The sequence below is a fragment of the Poecilia reticulata genome, chromosome 14 (assembly GCF_904066995.2).
Source record: "Poecilia reticulata chromosome 14, P_reticulata-male-v2, whole genome shotgun sequence".
NCBI classification, from domain to species: Eukaryota; Metazoa; Chordata; class Actinopteri; order Cyprinodontiformes; family Poeciliidae; genus Poecilia; species Poecilia reticulata.
In genome coordinates this window covers 21,474,660-21,497,764 of record NC_088843.1, presented here as the reverse complement: position 1 = coordinate 21,497,764, position 23,105 = coordinate 21,474,660, and the positions used below count along the sequence as shown (strand labels likewise).

At 44.3% G+C, this 23,105-nt stretch overlaps 2 protein-coding genes across 3 annotated transcripts in view; one reads left to right on the top strand and one right to left on the bottom strand.

Moving 5' to 3' along the window:
• Positions 1–11,365, top strand: part of LOC103459850 (polyunsaturated fatty acid lipoxygenase ALOX15B) — a 12,971-nt gene extending 1,606 nt beyond the window's left edge. Inside the window, exons 2-16 of one of the 2 annotated variants that reach the window (XM_008401774.3) lie at positions 95–202; positions 3,263–3,416; positions 3,538–3,772; positions 3,874–3,955; positions 4,734–4,823; positions 4,892–5,007; positions 6,036–6,208; positions 6,280–6,423; positions 6,492–6,695; positions 7,865–7,951; positions 8,560–8,729; positions 8,805–8,920; positions 9,122–9,222; positions 9,622–9,789; positions 10,436–11,365. In XM_008401774.3, the coding sequence (XP_008399996.1) occupies positions 174–202; positions 3,263–3,416; positions 3,538–3,772; positions 3,874–3,955; positions 4,734–4,823; positions 4,892–5,007; positions 6,036–6,208; positions 6,280–6,423; positions 6,492–6,695; positions 7,865–7,951; positions 8,560–8,729; positions 8,805–8,920; positions 9,122–9,222; positions 9,622–9,789; positions 10,436–10,615 (2,049 nt within the window). In that variant the 5' untranslated portion in view covers positions 95–173 and the 3' untranslated portion in view covers positions 10,616–11,365. Of the gene's footprint in view, positions 203–3,262; positions 3,417–3,537; positions 3,773–3,873; positions 3,956–4,733; positions 4,824–4,891; positions 5,008–6,035; positions 6,209–6,279; positions 6,424–6,491; positions 6,696–7,864; positions 7,952–8,559; positions 8,730–8,804; positions 8,921–9,121; positions 9,223–9,621; positions 9,790–10,435 lie in introns of both variants that reach the window. The other variant, XM_008401772.3, reaches the window with a different exon arrangement.
• A 1,597-nt stretch (positions 11,366–12,962) lies between these two features.
• On the bottom strand, positions 12,963–21,347 carry trappc14 (trafficking protein particle complex subunit 14). The gene is made up of 13 exons (XM_008401775.3): positions 21,080–21,347; positions 19,177–19,499; positions 18,739–18,834; positions 18,489–18,618; positions 17,695–17,781; positions 17,383–17,503; positions 17,130–17,277; positions 16,858–16,940; positions 15,999–16,150; positions 15,492–15,628; positions 14,778–14,856; positions 13,724–13,838; positions 12,963–13,629 (listed from the first exon to the last, which is right to left on the bottom strand). The coding sequence occupies exons 1-13, from the start codon at positions 21,267–21,269 to the stop codon at positions 13,473–13,475; spliced, it is 1,818 nt and encodes a 605-aa protein (XP_008399997.2). The 5' UTR covers positions 21,270–21,347; the 3' UTR covers positions 12,963–13,472.
• Between the last annotated feature and the right edge of the window lie 1,758 nt (positions 21,348–23,105).

The following is a 23,105-nucleotide window of genomic DNA, read 5'->3' as shown; positions in this document are numbered from 1 at the left end:
ATTCACTCTGTAGGAAATTAAACAGTGGTAAAAGTATTGGTTCCCCCAGTAACTCCTCCAAACAGCCTTACATGACCCTGAAAGTTATGTGTAGGTGTCAGTGTGGGCGGATCCTGAAAACAGCAGAAAGCACCCGTAGCTGCAGGTGCCAAACACCTCTTCAGCAAACCCAGATGAGAGGAGAGGAGCTGCTGAACTGCAGGTAAGCCCGCCTGGTCATCAGGTTCTCTTTATAACTATTTCAATGTCACATTCCACAACATTTTCCATTAGTTGGGTTTTCTGTCTTCATGCATAGCTTGTAATATGGTGCACACCCAGAACTTTCTATGTTGAGGTTCTTTGTGTGAGATATTTAGTCATTTTTATTTCAAATACGGTCATTTTGTTTATACATTCACTGAATCATCTGCATGCATGAACCTCCTCCTCCATAATCTGAGCTGAATGTCAGTCTTACCTCATGCTAATACAAAACATTGATGGAGCTCCTGTGGTTAATATGGTTCATCAAGAGAAGTTCAGTAGATTTCCTCTGACCTGATCAACTGTAGGCTGGAACTGATCGAAAAGAAGATGTTACAATCAAGTGTAACAAGGTGTGTGAGTCCACAGGTACATAAGGAGTAGGAAAGCTTTCCCAGGCATGAGCTAAAGAAGGAAGTGACCTTAAGCATCAAAGACTTCAGTGTTCTCAGAAAACATCTGCTGAATACCTGCGTTAACTGGTCCTCATTTCCAATTCAAATATCAGCGAGGTAAACAAAAGAAGGCTTATGAGAGGCAGCAGGAGCCCTGTGAGGTCCAGAGGCAAAAAAACAACAAGGGTCCATTTCAGAGCATCACAGGACAGGAAGTAAGGTGTTGCAGGGACTAAAGTCTAGCAGGTGTCCCTGCAGACGGAATCGTCTGAGTCGGGAGAGCTACCACCCTGCAACTTTAACATGCACCCCTGCTCTAACACGCCTGAGTCAAAAGGCCTCTCTGCTTTGTAGAGGCCTGCTAATGAACCATTCATCTGGTTCAGGTGTGTTGGAGAAGGAATGACCTCTGGTGTGAAGTAATGGAATCCCTGCAGGAGGTCAGAGAACTCCTCCATGGTGTCACAACAGGATGCAACACCTGGCTTCTGCAGAGCTGGATGATGCTGATGAGAGAACTCTGGTGTGTTGGAGCAGGAATGCTTCTAGAGGCTGCAGGGCGTTAGCTCTGGAGTTGGGCATAGTTCGGTCCTCAAGTGTGATACAAAGCAGCAGATGCAGCAGTGGGAAGCAGAGTTTTCCAACCCTGGACCCTAAGGCACACTACCCTGCATGGGTCAGACATTTCTCTGCTTTAACCACACTTGATTCAGATGACTGCAGTTTAGCAAACGTTTCTTAATCCGCCATCAATTAATATGAGGCGTGTTATACAAGGTAAGCATCACAAATCCAAACGGGTGTAAGTTCAGGGTAACATTTGATTCAGAAGGAATATCCCGTCATGGACTGTCAACCCGTCCAGGGTGTCCCCCGTCTCTCACTCATTGAATATTGGAGATATGGACCAGACCCCATAGATGGATAGATGGACAGATGGATGGATAGACTTTATTATTGTGCTGTTACTCAGGATATGGAAGAGTGGTTCCAGTGAAAGAAGCTCCTACTGCTGCAGCAGACCAAGACATTTGGACAATTTCATTGCCTCAACTTTGTGGAAACACTTTATGGATGAAGAGCCACTTCTTGTTTCAACATGACTGCACCAATGCACAAAGCAAGGCTCCTGAAGACTTGGTTGACTGAAGAACTTGACCGAATAAAACAACTTTGGGATGAACTTATTGTTTTCTAGCAATGAGTTGGTGTTTTTTGGTGTCTGGAAAACGAGACATTTCAAAAACCTGCTGATTATGATGTCTCTATTGGCAGGCAACTTAAGCATACGAGTTTGTTTGTTCTGTTGGTTTCACAGCTTTATGGGTAGTACAATGGCTGCTGGAGAAGACGAGTTTTTTGTTGTTGAGTTAGCGTTCAAAACCACTCGCTGCTTCCTATATGGTTGTTCAGGAGGCTCCAATTCTTCTGACTCAGGATCAAATATGAACCATTGTCCCATTCCACATCTGTTTGCAGCCATTTTCACATGTATAAAGTGTAAATATTGAGTAGCGGGGTGTGGCCAGCAGCATCTTATTTGCATAAAAGTAACAGTCTTAAAACAGCTCAACCTGGAAAGAGCAGACAAAGTAAAATCTCATTATACGAGACTGATTTTGCACAAAAGTTTTGCATAAAACTATGCAAAACTTATTAAAGATCTGTTTAAACAGATCTTTAAACAGATTTGTTTAAAGATCTGTTTAAATAGATCTTTAAACAGCATTCACCAAGCAGAGCTTAGATGAACAACCTCCCCTTTCCACCACTGACTTCAAACAGTGCTTTACATTATTAACATTTTAATCTTCAGTCACTAAGCAGAGAAATTAAGGGCCAGAGATGATCCTGAAAAGGTGCCAAGGTTTCACCTCCAGCTCTAAACCAGCAGGAGTCAATCTGTCCTGGAAGAATCCAGGTGTGCCTTAAAGCAACGGTACAAAACGTCCCGGTTAAAATGGGACAGAACAGGAGGTAGAACTGGGGAGATGAGACAGTTTATACCTTCAAAATATAAAAAGACCCCACTATTCATGAAAAATACATTTCATGAATTAAAAATGATATTTAAAATGTAAAACAGTTTTCTTTCAGTATTACACACAGAATATAAAACCTTTGACTAAATCAAATTTATAAACGAATAGAGAATAAAAACATAAATATTGTGACGTATTTGCCAGTTTAAAAGTAAAATAAATAAAATTATGTAACAAACATTTATGCACATTCCTTTAGTAAAGTTTCTAATATTCTGCCAGAATTTAAACTCAAAGCCTCAGCTGTGAAACTGAGGCTTTGGTCCATTGACAGAGACTGTCAGTAAATATTAGTGGTTAATATTTAATAGAAAGTTTTGTTAAAATGGAGAAAATGTGTCGATGTTTTTACCTTTAGTCATTTCTACTTAAATGAAGATCCTCTCCTCAGTGTTGACTTTTTAACATACTCCATACCGATGATATTCACATTTATTTCACTGAAGTCTTTCAGTTTCTGACAGTCAGCTGAGATTTACTGATCCCTAAACTGCCAGAAAACCTTCTGGACGTTTTTTAAACACGATGGAGGATCTCTTCCTGTCTCTTTAGCAACTCTGCCACCACTTTGTCCTGCAGGATGGGCTTCTGTCAGGAGTTTGAAGTGACGGTTCACACATCACCTGGTCCCACCTGTGGGACCTTCAACCGTCTGCGTCTCAGCCTGATTGGATCACAAGGCGAGACTTCGCCCGTCACAGTGAATGACGGCCATCACCTGCTGCCTGGATCTGTGAGTTTCATCAGTAATCGTTCTGATGGGGTGAAATGATGCTCCGCTAACGTCTCTTCTCTTTGCTGCTGAGTTTTTGCAAAGCTGTTAAGGTCTCTCCTAATGGTGTCCGTCTTCCTAGACGTGCCTTGTCCTGGTCCAGCCCAGTGGCCCACTGGGTCGGGTGGTTCTGGTTCGGCTCCAGCTGGAGGTGCAGACTGGATTCCCCAATGTGGACTGGCACTGCAACAGAGTAGAGCTCCGCCAGCGGGTTAAAGGTCAGGAACCAAGGCCCGACGGTTCAGACACGCAGGTGTTCTTGTGCGACAAGTGGGTGCGGACAGCAGATGGCGACGTGGAGCTGCGCAGCGGAAAGCGTGAGATTATTTTTGGTCCCTGAGAGGTGTCAGATTCTTACAATCACTTCAGATCCGTCTGACTCTGTACCTGTGTTTCCCGTTGTTGGGTGATGCTCCAGTGTGTTTGCTGGAGGAGGAAACGGAAGAGCAAGTGAAGCAGCACCGACTTAGCCAGCTGCAGCGGCAGCGGGAACTCATCAGGTACAACACATCAGGCTCCTGGAAAACTGTCCTGGCCGTTGCTTTCCTATGCAGCTTGATTCTCATCTACCTTCAGTGTGCCGCCTGGGATTTGTCCCATTCAGTTAGATTTCTTTAAAGATGAATTTCAATCAGGCTAATCGGTGAACAAAAGGAAGAGTTGTGCATGAAGATGTTCTGACCAAATTGTAGTCTGCCAATGGAAGTGAACAAATCTTTGTTGCGCACGCTTCCAAAATTAGAACAGGAAGAATGTTTAAGACATTTTTTTGTTGGAAAAGATGTCGTTTGGCTTGGCTCTTTTGCAGTTGAGAATAGTTGTTTACAGTGCAGGAAATCTCTGGTAGCGTTCGTCAATCAAGATGGTGCATTGCATATGTCAACTTGAGCGACTGGTTGAGATCAGAGTCAATCGTTTCAAACATTTCACTTCGAGTAAGCAGTCATTTCTCAACAGTCAAAGGTCCCGGCTCTTTGATGAAGTGACGCATAAAACAAGGGTCTGGTTTTTAACAGGTGACAGGAAAATTTATGTAAATAGAAACTGACTTTGGAGAACATCGACTGAAAAAAAACAGGAAACTGACTCAGAACCGGTTCCTTAAAGTACAAGAGACCAAAGTAAATGTAACTGAACACAGAACAAAAAGACGTGGATTAATGAGAAAACCTGAAGGCATCCAACTGATGATCTCCATCCTTAGACCAGGGTTTGCTCTAGAACTGGGTTTAGACCTGATCCAAGCTGTATCTGACCTGAACTCTCCCCTGTTAACAGGTGGGGTGTGTTCATCGAAGGCGCTCCTCAGTGCGTCGATCTCAAGAGTCTGTCCGATCTCGGGCCGAACCTGAGCTACAAACTCATCAGGTAAGACCCAGAAATGATCTGAGTCGGCGATGGCCGTCTCTGATCTGCTTCCTGTTCCTGCTCTGCAGCCCATTCATCGACATGCACTACCTGACGGGCTTCACCAGCCGGGTCGAACCCTGGAGCAGCTTCTCTGAGCTGGAGACCGCCTTTGCCTTCAGTGGACATCAGAACAACATCGCCAGTAAGAACCAGAACCGCCCGGCTCACTTAGTTACCGACCCATCACACAATGCTGATGAAACTAATATGTTTGTATTTGTTTTGTAAATTTCATTAATTGTTTTTTGTTTTTGTAGTTCTTGTCTCTATAACTTCTTGGTTTCTCCCTGAAGGTGAAATTCTAATGTCTGAAATGTTTTGCATCATAATTATCTAATTCAGGTATTCCAGTCACTCCCATTACCACAGGCATATAAAACCCAGCAGCTTGTGCTGTAGATTGCTGCTGCAAATATCTGAAGGAATGGGTCACTCTCAAGTCAATGAACCTCAGCTCGGTACCAGGACACGATTCTGCCTGGTCAATAAGTCCAATTGACTAAAGATTTACACAGGTCAGAGACTGGATAGGTTAAAACTAACACACAGACCTCCAAACACCATGTGACTGTCTGGTTCGCTCTATAACATCGTGTAGAGAATTTCATGGATAGAGTCTGTGACCAAACATCTGGATCCAAACCTGACATGATGTTCAAAGCGTCAGATGCTGCACCCTTAAGAATCCAAAGAAAGGACAAAGATATTTGGGAGAATTTCATGCTGCCACTGTAGGAGGAATGGTTCCGGGACGGATGCTTTTTGTCCCAACATGGCTGAACTCTGGTCAACAAAGACAGGTTGATAATGACATGGATAAAGGAGTTTGGTGTAGAAGAACTTGTCTGGTCTGACCTCAAATTTATGACTGTGAGCCAGGATTCCTTGTCCTACATCAGTGTCTGACCTCCCTGACGATCCTGAAGAATGAATCGGACTCCTTGTGGAAGACCCGTTCTAGACAAGATGAAGCTTTAGCCACCAACATTATAGTAAACTCTGTGCTAAGATCAGGATGTCCATCAGGTTCATGTGAACTTGTTAGCTGTACATCTAATCGAGGTGTTTGGTGTTTATCTGCTCCATTTGTTGCTCTGTCCTCATCTCTGTGTGTCCTCCAGCTCAGCAGACGTCCTGCAGGACGATAAGACGCTGTCTTTTGTCTCTCAGAGTTTGTGAAGGCTCACTGGATGGAGGAGTGGTATTTTGGCTATCAATGTCTGAACGGCTGCAACCCTCTGCTCCTGCGTCGGACACACCTCATCCCTCCGAACCTGGCCGTCACCTCTGACATGCTCCGCCCCTTCCTACCTGCAGACTCCTCCCTTGAAGAAGAGCTACAGGTAACTTTGTGGTTCTGTGATTTATGGCTCCTGTTGGATTCTATGTCAGAAACCTGATGCTTCCGGCTTAGAGAGGAAACATTTATCTGCTGGACTATAAGCTCCTGGACGGGCTTGAAGGCAACCAGATCAATGGAAAGCAGACGTACCTGTCCGCCCCGCTGTGTCTCCTCCACCTGAACCAGCGGGGACAGGTGGTCCCCATCGCCATCCAGGTGAGCTTCCACCCAGGTGGAAAATGCTGTAGCTGTCCCGGACTGACACTCTGCCTGTGACCCTTCAGCTCCAGCAGACGCCCGGTCCGCAGAACCCGGTTTTCCTGCCCTCTGACCCCAGCTGTGATTGGCTGCTGGCTAAAATCTGGGTCCACAGCGCCGACTTCCAGGGTCACCAGCTGGTCTCCCATTACATGCGGACCCATATGATGGCGGAGCTGTGCTGCATCGCCACGCTGCGGCAGCTTCCAGAGCATCACCCTCTGCACCAGGTGAAGACCAGCCGCCACGCCTGGAACATGGAGAGCCTGTCCACCCGAGAGACAAGAACTGGTCCAAAGCAGTAGTGGGCACCGCTAACTGTAAAGCTAGTAGCGCTATTGCTAATGCACTAATCATAAATATTAGCTCTGCTAACACTAAAGCGCGATACCAACATGTTTAGCAGAAGCTAAGCGTAGAGCGCTAATTTCAACTATGTTTATACCGACTGTGCATAAACAGACTTCAAAATAAGAGGATGAATATAAATGTCTTAGTTAACCAAAACCTCCCCACAGAACTTTATCCACCTGAATAAGTTTACAAAACAGCCAAGTAAATTAACACTTTAGAATTTATGGAAACAAAATGCGCTAAATGTTTTCCAAGTTAGCAAAAACAATAAAGCGTTAAACCAAAAATTAGCTGTACTAGTTAGCGACAGTGTGCCCACCACTGGTCCAAAGTGTTTATGATCTGGATAAATGATCGATGACTTGAGGAGCAGCTCTACCACTTGAGAGCAACGTTTAACTGTTCAAAGTTCCCACAAGTCTGAACCACTGGACCGCCATTTTGATAGGCAAACACAGCGCAAAGCATAGATGAATTATGGCTTCCAGACCAACAAAGAGAAATAATATTGACACTATTGATCAATGTGCAAAAGAAACGTATATCAATAAAATGCTACTGTCAGGACCAACCCATGTGAGATAGAGAACGTGGCTTTTTTATTGTTGTCATAGCAACTGTTATGACAGTTACAGATACCCACCAAGATGGCGGTCAGCTACAAAATTACTGTGACATCACATGAGAACTAGGTTTATTTCTTGACAGTTAGTGAAAACCAGAAAGGGGTAGTTTATGAAATATGGCAAACAGTTGAATCGGTGGAATTTAGCCGATAATCTATTAGACATGAATACATGATAAAAATCCAACCTGATAAACATTTACTCTGGGTTAAATGGATGGAAGACATGATATGTTGGTTTAATCTAACAGTTTTCAGAACATGGCGCAGCATCATCTGGTTCCAGAAGAGCTGAACTAATAAATCCCATTCGAGTTTCTCCCTCAGGGTTCATCTCTAGATTACCCTGTGAAACCATAAAATCTAATTATTTAGTTTTTTAATCTCATCTTCTTGTGTTTATTGTGATTGTCTCTCCAGCTGCTGATGCCTCACATCAGGACGTCTCTGCAGATCAATATGCAGGCGCGAGCGTCGCTGTTGGCCGTCAACGGCACCTTTGATCAGGTAAAAACTCACCTGCAGGGCTCACTGCCCAGGGCGCCACTCTGTTTGGGAGCAGCCAAAGCACTAGGTAGTTAAATGTCCTGAATAACTTATTACGGGCTGCCGTTTGTAAAGTTAGATACTCAATAATTTGGGTTACTTAGCCTGTCAAAAGAGAGAAAATGCGGAGTCATATTTTCACCATGTTATTCATTCACAAATGTCCCAATTTAAAGCTAAACCTTTAGTTAGAAAACTAAAAATTTGAGGAATAGGTTGGGGCTAAATGTTTAAATTGTATTTAAATATTTAGTTGGTTTAGGTATTTAGCTTGTTAATTAAATATTTACTTTGAAACTGGCATTTATAAATTAATAACATGCTAACTGAAAAATATTAGTTTTTTTTTTCTTATGAATAAACAACCCAAATTATTGCTGTAAATTTTTGGCTGTGAAGCTTCACTGAAATCAATGCTGTTATAAATTTAAGATTTGGAATATTTTTTAATGAAAATGTTCATTTTTGTAATTAGAACCTCCTTAATTTGAGATAAAGCGTAGGAACTGGGGCAGAATGATCTGTTCCCTCAGGGCTGTAATGACCTGGTTCTGGTTCTGGTTCTGCAGGCGGTGGGTTCTGGTCTGAAGACCATCCCAGACATCCTCCGCAGAGCGTCGGCCACCATTCACTATCGGTCCATGTGCGTTCCCGACGACCTGCTGGACCGTGGCGTGGACAAATTGCCTCACAGCTTCTACGCTCAGGACGCCCGGAGGATCTGGGACGCACTGTACAGGTAAACGAGCGCACCCCGGCCCGGCGGCGCGGCGGTGAGCGCCTGTAGGACGGCTCAGGTGTCTGTGTCTGGCAGGTTTGTCCTCGGCTGGGTCCAGCTGTACTACAGAGGAGACAAAGACGTCCAGAACGACTCCGAGCTCCAGAACTGGATCACCGACATCAATACACACGGATTCCCACAGAACGCAGGTTGGTTCCCAACAGCCACTCACTGTTATGGTTAGAGAACATCTGGACAGAGCAGAGCGACCATGCTGAATCTAAAGTTTAATGTTTTCCAGAAGTGCAGCAATGGTTTGGTCTCATGGAGAAGCAGAACCATTTTCTCATGCCTGACTGCAGTTCCTCCTCCATGAGCTCGTTTCTGATTCTACTTCCTGTCACCTCCAGGGTTTCCTCCGTGCTTCCAGACCGAAGCAGAAGTTTCCAAATTTGTGACCATGGTCATCTACTCCTGCTCTGCTCTGCATGCTGCCGTCAACTTCTCCCAGGTCAGTGGACACAGGACAAAAACGGTCAGGTTGGGTTTGAACACAAACGCAAAGCAGCAACAGAAATATGAAAAATATGAACTACTTTCTGTTAAAAGTTGGGATTTGAAGCGATATAAAAAAGGCAAATCAACATCTTGTTCTGTAGCTTCCAAAGCAATCCATGTTGTGGAGCACAGTAACGTAAGCTAATGCAAAAACAGCTATCCCAACACAGCATTCAAACGAAGCTAGTGTGCTAAATCCAACCAGGTTGATACTGCCATGTGTCAATAATACAACAGATCTGAACCCAGAAACGTTTTGCTATCAGCTGCTCCACTGCACTAAAACAAAGTGCAAACTTAATTTTCCAGACGGTAAACCTTCAGAGCGCCTCTGCGGTTTGTCTCTCTGCAGCTGGACTTTGCTCTCTGGATGCCCAACTGTCCGTCCGCCATGATGCGTCCTCCTCCGCAGGCCAAAGGTGTCACAGAGCAGGACATCCTGTCCTTCCTGCCGGACATCAACTCCACCAACCGCGTCCTGATGACGCTGACCGTGCTGTCGCAGCCTGGCGTCGACTTTGTAAGGCTCCGCCCAGCTCGTTCAGTTGGAAAACGAATAAACGCACCTCAAACATTTTTTCACATCAGAACATTGAATCATTTTCTGACCAGTTTCCATGTTAATAACAGAAAACAGCCATGAAGACGTCTGCGCCATTTCTTCTTCTTCCTGTAAAGCAGTGGTCCCCAAACTTTTTCCTGTGAGGGCCACATAACTTTTCCCTTCTTTGGTGGGGGGGCCGGAGTCAGTTTGTAACAGAAAAAGTGTTACACGTTTATCACATGCGCTGCCGAAAATTTTTGCCGGGGGGGGGTGGGTGCGTTTCTCGATTGATTTTTACCCAGAAAGCACAAGGGCAAAAACCGTTAGTGAAACAGTCACTGGGACTGACTAGTATATATTCCATTGAGGGAAAGTAACTTTAACATATGAATTCCTCATAAGGCTCTTTTTGAAGTATAAGCTGCTTCGACCTGGTGGTCATAACACAAGGTGGTTGCTCTACCGCTAGCAAACAACCGTACTGATTAAATAACATAAAAGTCAAGCAGTGGTTAAAAAAGTCTCTGGTGGTTGAAGAAAAATCCACATATAAACCAGAAAATACAATGTGGGCCGTAGTTTGGGGACCACTGCTGTAAAGTTTCTGTGTCTCCCTCTACAGGTTCCTCTGTGTCACTACAGGGAGGCCATCTTCAAATTCGATGCCCACCGCAGGCTGCTGGAGGAAGTGCAGGAGGAGCTCCAGGCCATTACTGATGACATCACAGAGCGCAACAGGCACCTGGAGCTGCCGTATATGTACCTGTGTCCATCCGGCATCGAGAACAGCGTCGCCATTTAAACTCCATCAACCGTCTCCTGGTCTTCAGATATTAACCGTCTTTATTGCAACTTCATTTCTATAACTCACTGTCCTTTAAACCTCCAGTAAGTAACTTTTATAGAGAATATGTTGTTTCATATTTATTCAATCTGATCGAGCTTTTCCACCTCCACCTGCCGTCCAAAGAAATTCACCAGAAGCAACCAATCAGAGCTAAAGGGCGGGGCTTAGTGCTGTAAATCATTCTCATGTACGCACTGCTAAATGTGGCGGAGAAACAACTTGTTACTGGAAAACCATGCCATGCTAGCTGTAGCGTAGCAGACAACCAGAGAGGCATGAGAAAGGTGGACAGGTTTAACAAATATGTAAATAAATAAAAGTTACATAATGCAGCTTTGACCCTGAGGTGGACAAATTATGGAGGAATCAGGACTTTAGCAAAATGATGGACTGTAAAAGGTTTTACTGCTAATATCCTGTTTGGTTCTGTGTTATAAGCTCACTGCTATCATATTCATGCTAACCAGGTTTTGTTTTCACAAGCTACTTGCTCTCAACCAATGTTTTTACAGTGAATAATAAATGATCTCCATGAAGGATGGTCGTTCCCACAAGGTGGCGCTCTGCTGCCTGACGCTGCAGATCCAAAGTTAGTCCAGAAAAACTGTAAATATATTTAGTTTACAGTGCAAACGCTGACTTCCCCTTCTGTCTTAAATGTGATTTAATTTCTGACATTAATCTCAATAAAGTGTTTAAAAAGCCTCTTTGTACTTTTTATCTTTGGTTTTAGATAATTATCATCCAAAATAAAATCCTAGTTTTACACTTTATCAAGTCAAATAACTTTAATTTGCATTCAGGGGGAAGTTAGAAAAAATTTACAATAAAAAAAAATAAAAAATTCTTGCTATGTCTTTTAGCAAATAGAAATAATTTTGGTGATTATGATGACCTGAGAGAAAAGAGAAAGTTAGTCTGATTTAATTTAAAACTGTAAAATAAAAATGGTGGCTTTTAATTAGTGTATGTCAATAAAGCTTTTGAGTGGCCTAGTCAAAGTCTGGGCTTAAATTCGATTGAGATTACCTTAAATTGCTGGAAAACGCTCCAATGTGAATTAAAACAATACAGCAGAGCAGGTCAAAGTTCATGCACAGGGAGGGAAAAATCAACTAATCAATGGTTGAAAACTTTCTCTCAGCTCTTTGGATTCTAACATTTTTATTGTTATTTTCTGTTTTTCTTGCTCTCTGATTGGTCGGTCAGCGCCGCCAGATTTATAGATAATAAATGACCAGAAACTATAAAAACACGCGGCGCTAAAATTGCAGGGAGACTCCCGCGGCCCAGAGGGGAACTTCCTGTTGTGTGTTGACATATTTCCGTCCTTCATCAACAGGAATCAGCGGCACATTGAACCTGGAGCACAGCGAAGATCTAATCTGGTTATGCAGATACAAACCGGAACCAGAACCAGAATATTTGCGTTTGTTTTCATGGTAGCTGCTGTCTGCAGTAAGGCAACTTTAGAGAATCTGCTCTCTGCAGTTACTCACCTGTCTAGCCTGCAGATGTCGTCAGGTGTTCAACCGATCAGAATCAGCCTGTTATTGTCTGCTCTGAACCAGGAAATTTTCTCCTTGACTTGATCTTGTTGGTTTTTGACGTAAATATGTGGAAAACATCGGGAACTTTTAGTCATCAACGGCTCCTCAGAATCCAACATGGCGGCTGTTGCTACGGGACGAGCAGCGAAGAAAAGCTGTGGTTATAAAATCACCTTCATACCTTCAGGCTCCGCCGTGGTGCTGCAGTTCTGATGTTGAACGGTAGGGGGCAGAACAATCAGCGTCTCTGCAGTTAGACTGTTTTGATCCTTTGTTTCTTATTAAACCAACACATGAACTCTTTTCTTATCTTTGGCACAAAACTTGTTCTTACAAGAATAAAGACAGAATATTACCAGAAAAAAGTCGTAAAATTACGATAACACTTTTTTTATACTTTTATATACGTTTTTGTCATTTTATCTTTACAACTTTATTCTCATATTTTGTCTTTATTCTCGTAATTTAAAAATCATGGCTCTTAAATGCTTTGTTGTGTGTCTGACCAATATTTCCATTGTTTTTGCCTCGTGTTGCTAACAGTTAGCATGCTAGCTGTCTCTGGTTAAGCATGTTTCTCCGTTCAGCATCATGTCTGGATGAAGCCACCATGTTTGTTTCAGCTGCTCCAACCCGTTGAGTCAAGCTGCAGTACCTGCACCGACCACGAGGTGGCGTAAGAGCAGCTGCCTGAGCTGGTGCTCTGATTGGTCGACTGGTGGTCATCAGATAAAGATGAGACAGAACCTGCAGACTTTTAAACATCAGCCTGTATTGTAGAATAACAGCAGGAACTCATCAGTGTCTGGACTGGACCGACCTGGACCGGACCGGGTCTTTACATTCAGTAACTTGGAGAGGAAGGACAGCAGTGCTGATTGTAAACAGATGAAGCCGCCTGAACCATTAAATACTCCAGAAACAATGAGGTAACACTTTAAGAAGCGACTCCGGTTCAGAGCGGGAAATAAAATATAACAGCAGGAAGACGTCTGCAGCTTGGTACTGATCCGAGGGAAACGGGCCCGGTTCCGGTTCCCAGAACCCCCCTGCCTGTTGGGTTTCCCTCCAAATCAGCAGCAACCTGAGCAGAACCTCCATAATACTCTGTAACGTTCAGGAAATGTTCTGGACCTGTAATGCTGCAAACACTTTAAAACAATAAATATCCGTAAGTCTCTGAGTGGAGGGAATGTTTCCACCATCAGCGCTTCCACTCCTCAGTAGCTTCACATCTGGTGGTTCTGGTCCAGCTGAGCTGCCTAGCTGACTGGGTCCAGCACCAGAACCTTACACTCCCGCTTAGCGATCTTATCCACGGACAGCAGCGTCTTGTCCTGCGGCGGCAGGTAGAGCGGCCGGCCGACCGGGGAGCCGACCGGCGGCGTGATTGCCCGCCGCTCCATGGCGCTGCCCGTCCTGCACACACACACACACACACACACACACACACCGGGTTAGAGGGATTACCATGCAGGCCATCCACCTGGTTTTACACCTGGACATGTTTCACCTCATGATGTGCGATCGGGACGGCTGCTGGTGGGAGAAGGACTGCGATCGGCCCAGACTGGCCTGGTGCCGGTCCAGAAGGTCCCGCACAGCGGGGCTGGACGGGCTGTTTTTACCTGGGGACCAGAGAATGGTAAATGGTATTAGTAAACAATAATACACTCAAAGCATTTTACACTAGATCCACAGATCTTCACAGATCAGTGGGTCACCTGCCTTGCCCAGAGGCAGATCAACATATGACGACTGGTCATCTTGTGACCTTCCAATTACAAGATGAGTACTCTGCCCACTGAGCCACAGTCGCCCCAAATGACCGTCGGTCTCAGAGTGGTTGCCATGGAGACGAAGGAGACAGTTTCAGAGCTTCTCTGGATGCTTCATCATCTATAGAAACAAAAGTTCTGTGGCATCAACAGAACTTTGAAACTGTTTTTGGGCTTCGGCTCCACTACCTGTTGTTTCTGGTTAATTTGTAGATTCAGAGCCGCAGCCTGGAACCGAGGCGCTAACTGCAGCTGCATTTCCATTATTAATGTACACAAAACTTTACTGATATTCCACTAATGTTGAAAAAACACAACTTCACAATGGTGGTGTTTCCATTAAATAAGGAATTAAATAAAAATTACACGTTAATAAGTTTGTACGCGATATGTCATTTAAGAATATGCTGCGCTATGATCCTCCAAATACTTCCGGTCTTCTTCTTCGTGGGTGGCACCATTTTCAAAAAGTCAAATAGCACAACTACATGGTCAATGGAAACGCAGCTGATGGGAACTACAAACCAACCACTTCTCCCTTCTTTCTCCTACTACTCTCCAATTTGCGTCATTTGCTGTTATTTCAAGTGTTAACTTTTGGTTTTCTCAGTTTTTCCTGGTTGTTCTGTTTAGCCGATCAATTCATATTTTTTGAAAACTCATTTTGAAAACAATTATATTTAGATCCACATATGGAAGTGAAACAGATCGGATTTGGGTCGCATTCGCCTGCTGCTATGTTAGAACCAGAACCAGAACCTGCAGCTGGATGGAGGAAGCGGTTCTTACGTGAGAGCGGCCGGGCGTCAGGCGGCGGATTGGAGACCGAAGCGGTGAACTGAAGCTTCAGCTTCATGTGCTGACTCAGCTGGAACAGAAGGAAACATCAGAGACGACATAAAGCTGATAACTTTAACTGGAAACATTTAATTAACAGAAAAAAAGTTAATTTGTTTTATGAAAGAAAACCTGGAGACAAGACAAGTTAATGCATAGAGAACGTTTCATTTTATTGAAGAGCTAAACTAAAACAAAGTGTAGACATTCTGGGCCAAGAACTACAGATTTTATAAACTAAAAAGATAAAATTTCAGATGTTTTGGACATAATGTCTCACTTTCTTCTACTACTCTGTTTTACATTATTTTACTGTTATTTCTACTTTACAGTCAGTTATTCTCTCTATAGAAGCTACACCTGGTCTGGCCTTCTGATTGGCTGATTCCACTGTCGCCCTCTGGTGGTCAGGAGGAGTGACGCTGCAGGTCAACAACTGGATTCTCTGTTGGGTTTCCTTAGATGGAAGCTTTTTTAAACTCATCTGAATAATAAACTGAGTTTAAAGATCTGAATGATAATAAGGATCAACTGGAATGGATGTCTGACTGGATTGAAGAGAGTTTTTGTTTTGCAAAGCGCCTCTGGACGACACCAGTGGTGATAATATCGAACTGATTGTATCTGTGGCTGTAGTGGTGGCGGCGGCGGCGTTGGTCCACCCACCTCGTACAGTCCTGGTTTCAGGATCTGGAAGGACACGCTGAAGGACAGAGTGCTTCCTCTGCGGCAGTGGCCCAGGTTGCTGAGCGGTGTGTGACACACCACGGCGGCCAGCGCCGCGTCCTCGCCCCGACCACGACCTGGACACATCCAGAGCCAGGTCAGAACAGAACCATCTCCAGCAGAGAAAACAGATCAGATTTACAGATAAAAGAGATTTTTCATCTTAATATTTAAATCTTTGTTCAGTTTTGGATTAATTTCTCTGTCTGTGTTGTTCTGTCAGCTAACGGCTTTTCAGAGTCTCTAAACTCCAGTTAATGGTTAATCGATTACTGAATTAGCTGATTGTTATTTCAATAATTGATTAACCTGATTAATCGTCTCAGACTTTTCCAGATGTTTTCTCTGGATAAAAATATTTTATGACTTCTATTGATTCTGATCCGATGAGCAGGAGAAACCGGCTGTCTACAGGAAGGTAGAGAACCAGCACCGGTCCGAACCGACCTTCAGGGGTCCAGACGAGCCGGACGGCCAGGAAGTCCTGCAGGTTGTTGATCAGTACGTATTTGACCTTGAAGCGCTCTTTGACCTTGACGGAGCTGGGGCAGCTGGCAGTCATGACGAACTGTGGCCGGTCCAGACGGATGCTGGGCAGCCTGCAGGAGAGGCGGGGAGAACGGGGTTACAGCTCCGGTACCAGGCCTGGTTCTGGTCCAAAACCCAACCCGGCAGAACCAGAACCACTCAGAAAGACAAAAACAGGATGAAGAAACTAGGCAGAGGTAAAAACTGTAAAGAAGAAAATGAAATCGTTTTCTGAGTTTCAGAGGTTTCAGTTCTGCTGTTTGAACAGCGATTGGGTCAGAGCAGCACCTGGTGGCCACTCGCAGAACTGCAGGTGGCCTCTCAGTAAGTCAGTATAAAATAAAACATAATTCTGGTTAAGAGGAAGGAAAAAAAATTAAATATTAGATCAGATCAGTAAAAAGGATTTTAAATATCTGATTTAGTCGACAGAATCTGGTTTGGACCGAGGAGAAAAACATCTGGACCGGGTCCTGCTGACAGGTTACAGATGATCAGATATGGAACTGTGTGGATCAGTTCAGGAGGGAGATGACAGAATTCACAGCAACCCGGACCAGAACCTCAACAGAACCTCGGGCTGGTCTCCATGCTGCGCCGCACTGATGCAGTAATTCATGCCAAAGGAGCCCAGACCAACTATCCTCTTTAAAAACATCATGACGTGTTTTCATCAGCAGAGATCCAGAAACGTCATAACATCAAACATCACTCATCAGGTCTATCGCTGCGTTTCCATTAACCGTATAAACTGGAACTATAACCTCTCTGGGTTTACCTGTAGTGGGTGTAGATGCAGTTGGTGAACGGCATCTTGGGAGTAGACCACTGCAGAACCGCCACCAAAGGAACCTCGAAACCCTGAAAACACAGAAGTACCCGGGACTGAACGTCTCATCCTGATGATGGAGGCCAGAATCTGTTGCCATGGAGACAGGCCTCCGCATCAGCAGCTGAGTTTGTTCTGGTGCGATTCTTTGTCAGGATGAGAGGAAACATCTCAAAGTTTCTCAGACGTTGATCATCAGTAACTTTGGGCTGATTACTGACCTCGTTAGAGTCGTCCTGCGGAACGTCGTTCAGGTGAAGCTGGAACAGGAAGTCGTGCTCCTCCAGGGCGCCGAGCAGGCTGGGAAGGCGGCAGGCCCTGCTGTCCATGCGGCAGAAAGACGCCATGCCAACCTCACCGGACTGATGGCTGCAAGAGAGGACAGGAGTCAGAGCTGCTGCTGACCCTGATGCTGACTCTTGACCCTGCAGCTGACCCTTGACCCGGATGCTGACGCTGGACCCCGTTACATACCAAACATTGTCCACCAGCAGCACAGAGCCGTCCGGCATCATGGGAAGGTACGAGGCGTTCAGGTTGGGCAGAATCCGGGCATCCCGGATGCTCAGCTCCTCCTGGGAAGATTCGTTCAGGACTGAGAGGAAACCAGTTAGAAACCAGTTAGAAACCAGTTAGGAACCAGTCAGGACAGATGGAGAACATATTTTGAGATGCATTCTAGGCCATTCAGTTTCGAGTGTTACAATGAAGCACATCGATGTCTGGCTTGGAGTCTTACAGAACAGGAAACAGCCCAGGGTGTGAATGCTTTGGGTTCAGTCAAACCTTTCAGGACTGCAAGATGTTTCCCAGAAACGGTCATCTGCTTGCAGCGGACGGTGGGAGGCGGCAGGACGGTCAGCGTGGTGCTCACTGCGGACGGAACCGAACAGAACCATCATTATTCTGCTGGTTCTTTCACCTCATCTGGGTTAGAAACACTGCCCCCTGTGGCTGAAGCTGGTACTGCATCGAGAAATATTGTATGCAAAAAGGGCAGTAGAAAATTTTTACGTATAGCACAACGACAGGAAATACTTTATGGACTAACTGTTGAGCCTTAAGCCTGACATCCTGCAGCTTTAGTATTAGCTTCCACTAAAGACCATGTTGGTGTAGCGCTTTAACGTTAGCTTCTACCAAGTCCTGTGTTGGTGCAGCCTATATTGTTAGCACAACTAATGTTTATGATTAGTTCTTTAGGGTTAGCTCAGTCAGCTTAGCTGGCGGTGAAAAGCACTGACCCCTCTTCCTGTCTCTAAATGGCTGCGGATGGTTCTGGGTCATCAGAACAGTTCTGATGAAACTTTACATTGAAGCTGGAACCTTCAGACCGTTTATACCAATTAGAGAATCGGAACCACAGCAGGAAAAGTGATCTTCTCGGCTCTGGTTCTCGCTGATTAACATGAAACCTTCAAACTGCTGACACTTTCATCAGAACCAAAACTGGAGCGGATCCAGACTTTATCCCAGAACTCCTCACCAGAGAGGACAGACGGGTTTTTATCACAGCGGTTGGCGCTAGAGGGGGTTTACAAGTTGCGACAAGTGCAGCAGAACACAGGTGTGTGTCGTACCCTGAGCCTTGAAGGTGTTCAGGTCGTGTCTGAAGGTGTGTGTGGGTTCTCGCTGCTGCAGGACGCTCAGGTATCCCAGCTCCTGCACCTCTGCCTTCTCTGCTTCCTTCTTCCACACCGTCACCATGACCTGCAGCAGAACGTCTACATCAGTCCAACACACAACACACAAAGCTGATTCTCACCAAACACAGAACAAACGAGACAAAGGCCGGAACAGGAAACTCCACCTGCAGGTGGAGCTGCTCACCTTGACCTTCAGGGTGTTGACTGGAAGTTTGTCCAGAGAGACGGTGAGAGGGAAGATCACTTCGTCCGTCAGAACTACCGGTTCATCCAGAGGGGACTGAGGAGGAGAAGTTCAGAGCCGATGAAGATGGTGCATTAAAACCTGAACCAACCAAACCCTTTGAGCAACCTGCTGCCCTCCCCGCCTGTGGGGTTCATTGCACCAAGAAACGCAGAAGCAAAACAACACTGAGCGCAACTTCCTTCTTCACAAAATGGAGGTGCCACAATGGCTCGTGGCTAAAAACCACGAGCCATTTCTCCTGCTTGCACTAAAGTATTAGCTTTGTTTGTATTTACCCAGAATGCCCTGCACTGGGCTTCTCTGTGTGAAAGGAAACTATAAAGAAGTGGATGATGGATCAGGACTTTTCCACATGTGTTGTAAACATTCCTGCACCTGAAGCGGAGCCCTGCGGAACTCCCTGGTGGCCGTCCCAGACGAGTTGTGGATGAGGAGCGGTTTGCAGTCCCTGAAGCTCCGACAGCGGGAGTCCACCCTGCTGCCCAGCGCTGCGATGGCCGCCTCCGCCGCTGCCATGTAGTCGTCCTCGCCGTCCTCGTCGCCGCTGCTCTGGTAGTCCTGGTGGTGGTTGCCACGGTGACGGCTGTTCTCACCCGGACTCACGCTGGCCACGGCGCACAGAGAGCCGGCCAGCTCCCGCCACGCTCGGCTGCTGGGAGATTCTGTGCCGAAACCGGCCGCTGTGACGTCAGCGCCCCCTGCAAGGAGAGGAACGTCATGAGCTTCATCACATCGTCCAGAGGAGTGTTTTAATTGGCTGGGAAAGTTTAAGCTAGAGCCAGGACTTAATGCGTTGCATTAATTACATTGATTTAAATGTTATTAGACATGAAACTATTGATCTTTGAGAGGCTGAACTAAGCCTAAGCCTGATTTATAGACCAGTAACACATTTTATTGGTCTATAAATCGTCCCAGAAGTTATTGTGATATAATATTGTTGTTTTGAGACCATTTTCAAGTAATGGTCATTCTCAAATATCGATAAAGTTTAATTTCTAATGAACATTTAACAGTGGAACTGGAAGACATCTTAAATATTCCAAATAAATAAAAACACAAGAAACAACAAAATATTAATTATGACGAATCTGTAAACAAAATTATCCTTCAAACAAAGGATGTAGTTGAGACCAAAGCAGCAGACTGAAGAGTTTAGTTTTTGGTAGGAAGAGGAAAACAACAGATCGCACAAATAGAAATGATTGAATTTGTTTTAATTTATCCATTAATTAATTGGTTATTGCGACAGGCCTAGCCATTACCGTTCAGACTGCAGACACTTTGAAAACTATTGGATTCGATTAAGTTCCACAGATAGGATTTTACTGAGCCATTCAGATTGCTGTGAGAATGCGGGATACTATGTGAGATACGGGTCCCATGTGGAATATGGGCCCTATGTGCGATACGGGCCCAATGTGTGATACGGGCCCCATGTGGAATATGGGCTCTATGTGGGATACGGAACCCCATGTGGGATACGGGCCCCATGTGTGATACGGGCCTGATGTGTGATACGGGCCCTATGTAGCTGGAAAACACAATACTGCCCCTTTAAAATAATAATGAAAGAAAACCAGCAGACAGGTGAGCTCTACAGATACTCTGAAGCCTCTCCATGCACCAAGAGAAGCAGATCCTGAAAGATCATCACAAACAGCATCTGCTGGACAAACAGAGACGCCACGTCTGTCCAGGACAGAGACGTCCAGCATCGTCTCAGGAAGTCCAGAACCAGAACCCAGAGAGAAATTAGCTTTACTGAATCAAAAACTAATGTTTATGGCTCTGATGTCATATTTTCGTTTTCTGACACTGGATTCTGGGTCAGAATAACCAGAACTATCAGAATCAGACAGCTGAAATTAATTAGTTTCACTTTCTGATTCAGTTTTTCTGAAATCAACTGGTAATGTTTAGTAAGACTGTAGTTTCTGGAGACTCTGCTGCAGGCTCCGCTCAGCTCAGACCCAGTTCGGGCTCTGGTTCCGGTTTTGATGAATGACAGCGCTTTAAGACTGCGGTGTGTTTGTGTTTCAATGACCAGACGAACACGGAAATGATGCTTCCTCCATGTTGTTCTGCCTGGTCCTGCAGCAACAGCCCCAGGGAGGTTCGGTCCGGGGACAGAACCGGTCCAGCGCTGAATATTAACCCCAAAACCAGGAAGACCGAGGCGTCCGAACGACGCAGAGACCCAGGAGAACTAGGTCTAATCCGGACCGGGTCCTCCGGCTCTCCGCCCCCCGCCGTTCCCCCCTGCCGCCCGCCTTACCGGGGGCCTCGCTCGGTGTCGCCGCGGCGTCCCGGCAGCGTAGCACCAGCAGGAAGCGGACCGTCTCGCCCAGGTAGAGGTGGCTCCGGCGGGGCAGACTGCGGTACCGGGCCGGGTCCGACAGGTCCGTGATGGGCACCGCCGGGAAATACATGAAGTACTCGCACTGCGACTCCATCATCTGCACCATGGCGACGACCGGAGGAGGCTGAGCGGACCAGGACCAGGAGTCAACGGACCCCTACCAGAACAATCAAACACGACGACTTCCTGGTTCTTTCAAAACAAGAGCTCAGTCAGCGGATGGAAAACTCAACTGCGCCCCACAGTGGCGATTTCAACAAATTACAACTGCCTGTAAAAACAGGCAGGCAGTAAAAACAGGCTAAAAGTAATCCACTGTATTAGAGGAGAAAAAGTTTTTACTCCCTTATAGATTTTTACATTTTCTGATTTCTAGTTCTGGATATAATAAGCATAACAAAATGTAAAATATAACATAACAAAAATTGTTTTTGTGCAAATTGGATTTTCACATCAGAATGAAGCTGAGATACCAGAAATAATTTTTTAGATATATTTTTCTTATTGGATTGGAATCTATGTTGTTGTTTTTTAATATTTTTTCACATATCTCAACATTTCATAGAAGAAAATATATCCATCTGCTTTTTTTGTCATTTTAAATTCAAAATAGTAGAAGTAAAATAAAATTGTGGTTTGTTTGAAAAAATAGTAAAACATGTCCTACAGTTGATATTTTTCAAAAAACATATAATTTGTCTTTTTTCTACAGATTATCTAAATTACAACTCTAAAGTTTTTCGTTGCTGGACTCGGCTACAACTTACATGAAGATAGAAACCGGTACAACAAAAGATTAACTAAAAAGGGCACTAAATGTTATTTGCCACTAAATGTTATTTCTCTTTTGACTGTAAATGTTTTAATTGAGGAGTGTTTTACTATTTTCTTTATGATGGTCCAGAACTTTATTTGTTTTTGTTGTGGATGTTTTGTTTTGTGCTTCTGTGAGTCTTGAATTCTCTTCTAAATGAAATTATTAATATCAATATTCCTGGTGAAACAAATGTTAACTGTCAGACTTCGTTTATTTGATCATACTAGTTAATATGTGACAATGTTGTAGGGATACGCATTTGTGATCTTCAGTATTTGAGTTGTTCAGCTTCATTTTTTAAATTTTTATATGAAACATTTTATCTTATGAAGACCGAAAATAACAGACAAATTTAAGAGCTCGTGGTGTTTTAATTAACAAGAACTCTTGTGTTTATTTCTTATAAAGGACTATTCAAATTACATTTTATTTTGCAATAATGAAGCCATAGCATGTAAATTGTTAGTCTGCATGTATTTCAAGTTAGAATCAACTACAGCAAACAATGAGAAACCATTCCTGGTGACTGTGTCATACATACTTGTATTGCACAATGATTTAGATTTAATGTGGTCGAAATCCAGCCAATCAAACTTCAACATAAGAGTTACATAACATCAAATCCATTGCTATGTATAGAGTGAAATTACACCAATGTGGAAAGATGTTGTATTATATTTACTTTTAGAGGTACCCCATGAATGCAGAGAAAGCTGTGGTTTATCAGTGTATTAACTATATTCTGCCACACCCGGACCTTTAAGACATTCCTCATCTTGATGTGGTCCAAAATGAAAATGAGTTTGGCTCCTCTGATTTAGATGATCAGCCATAACATGGAGTCCAATTACATAATATTTAACGGATGTCTTGACCCCTTCTGTAGTGCGACTGTGTTACCCAGCAGCAGGTAATCAACATATCCCTTAATCTGATCACTGGGTTAAAAAAAAAACTGCTATAGAAATAAAACTTTTTAGTCTTTCAGCTGTTAATAATTATTCTGTTCAGTATACAGTAAGGAACAAACACATCACAGGTGAAAAACAAATTATGTGCTTCATTTACAAAATTTGTTTTACCCAAGTTAAATGAATTTCAGAATAAAACCAGAAATAACAACCA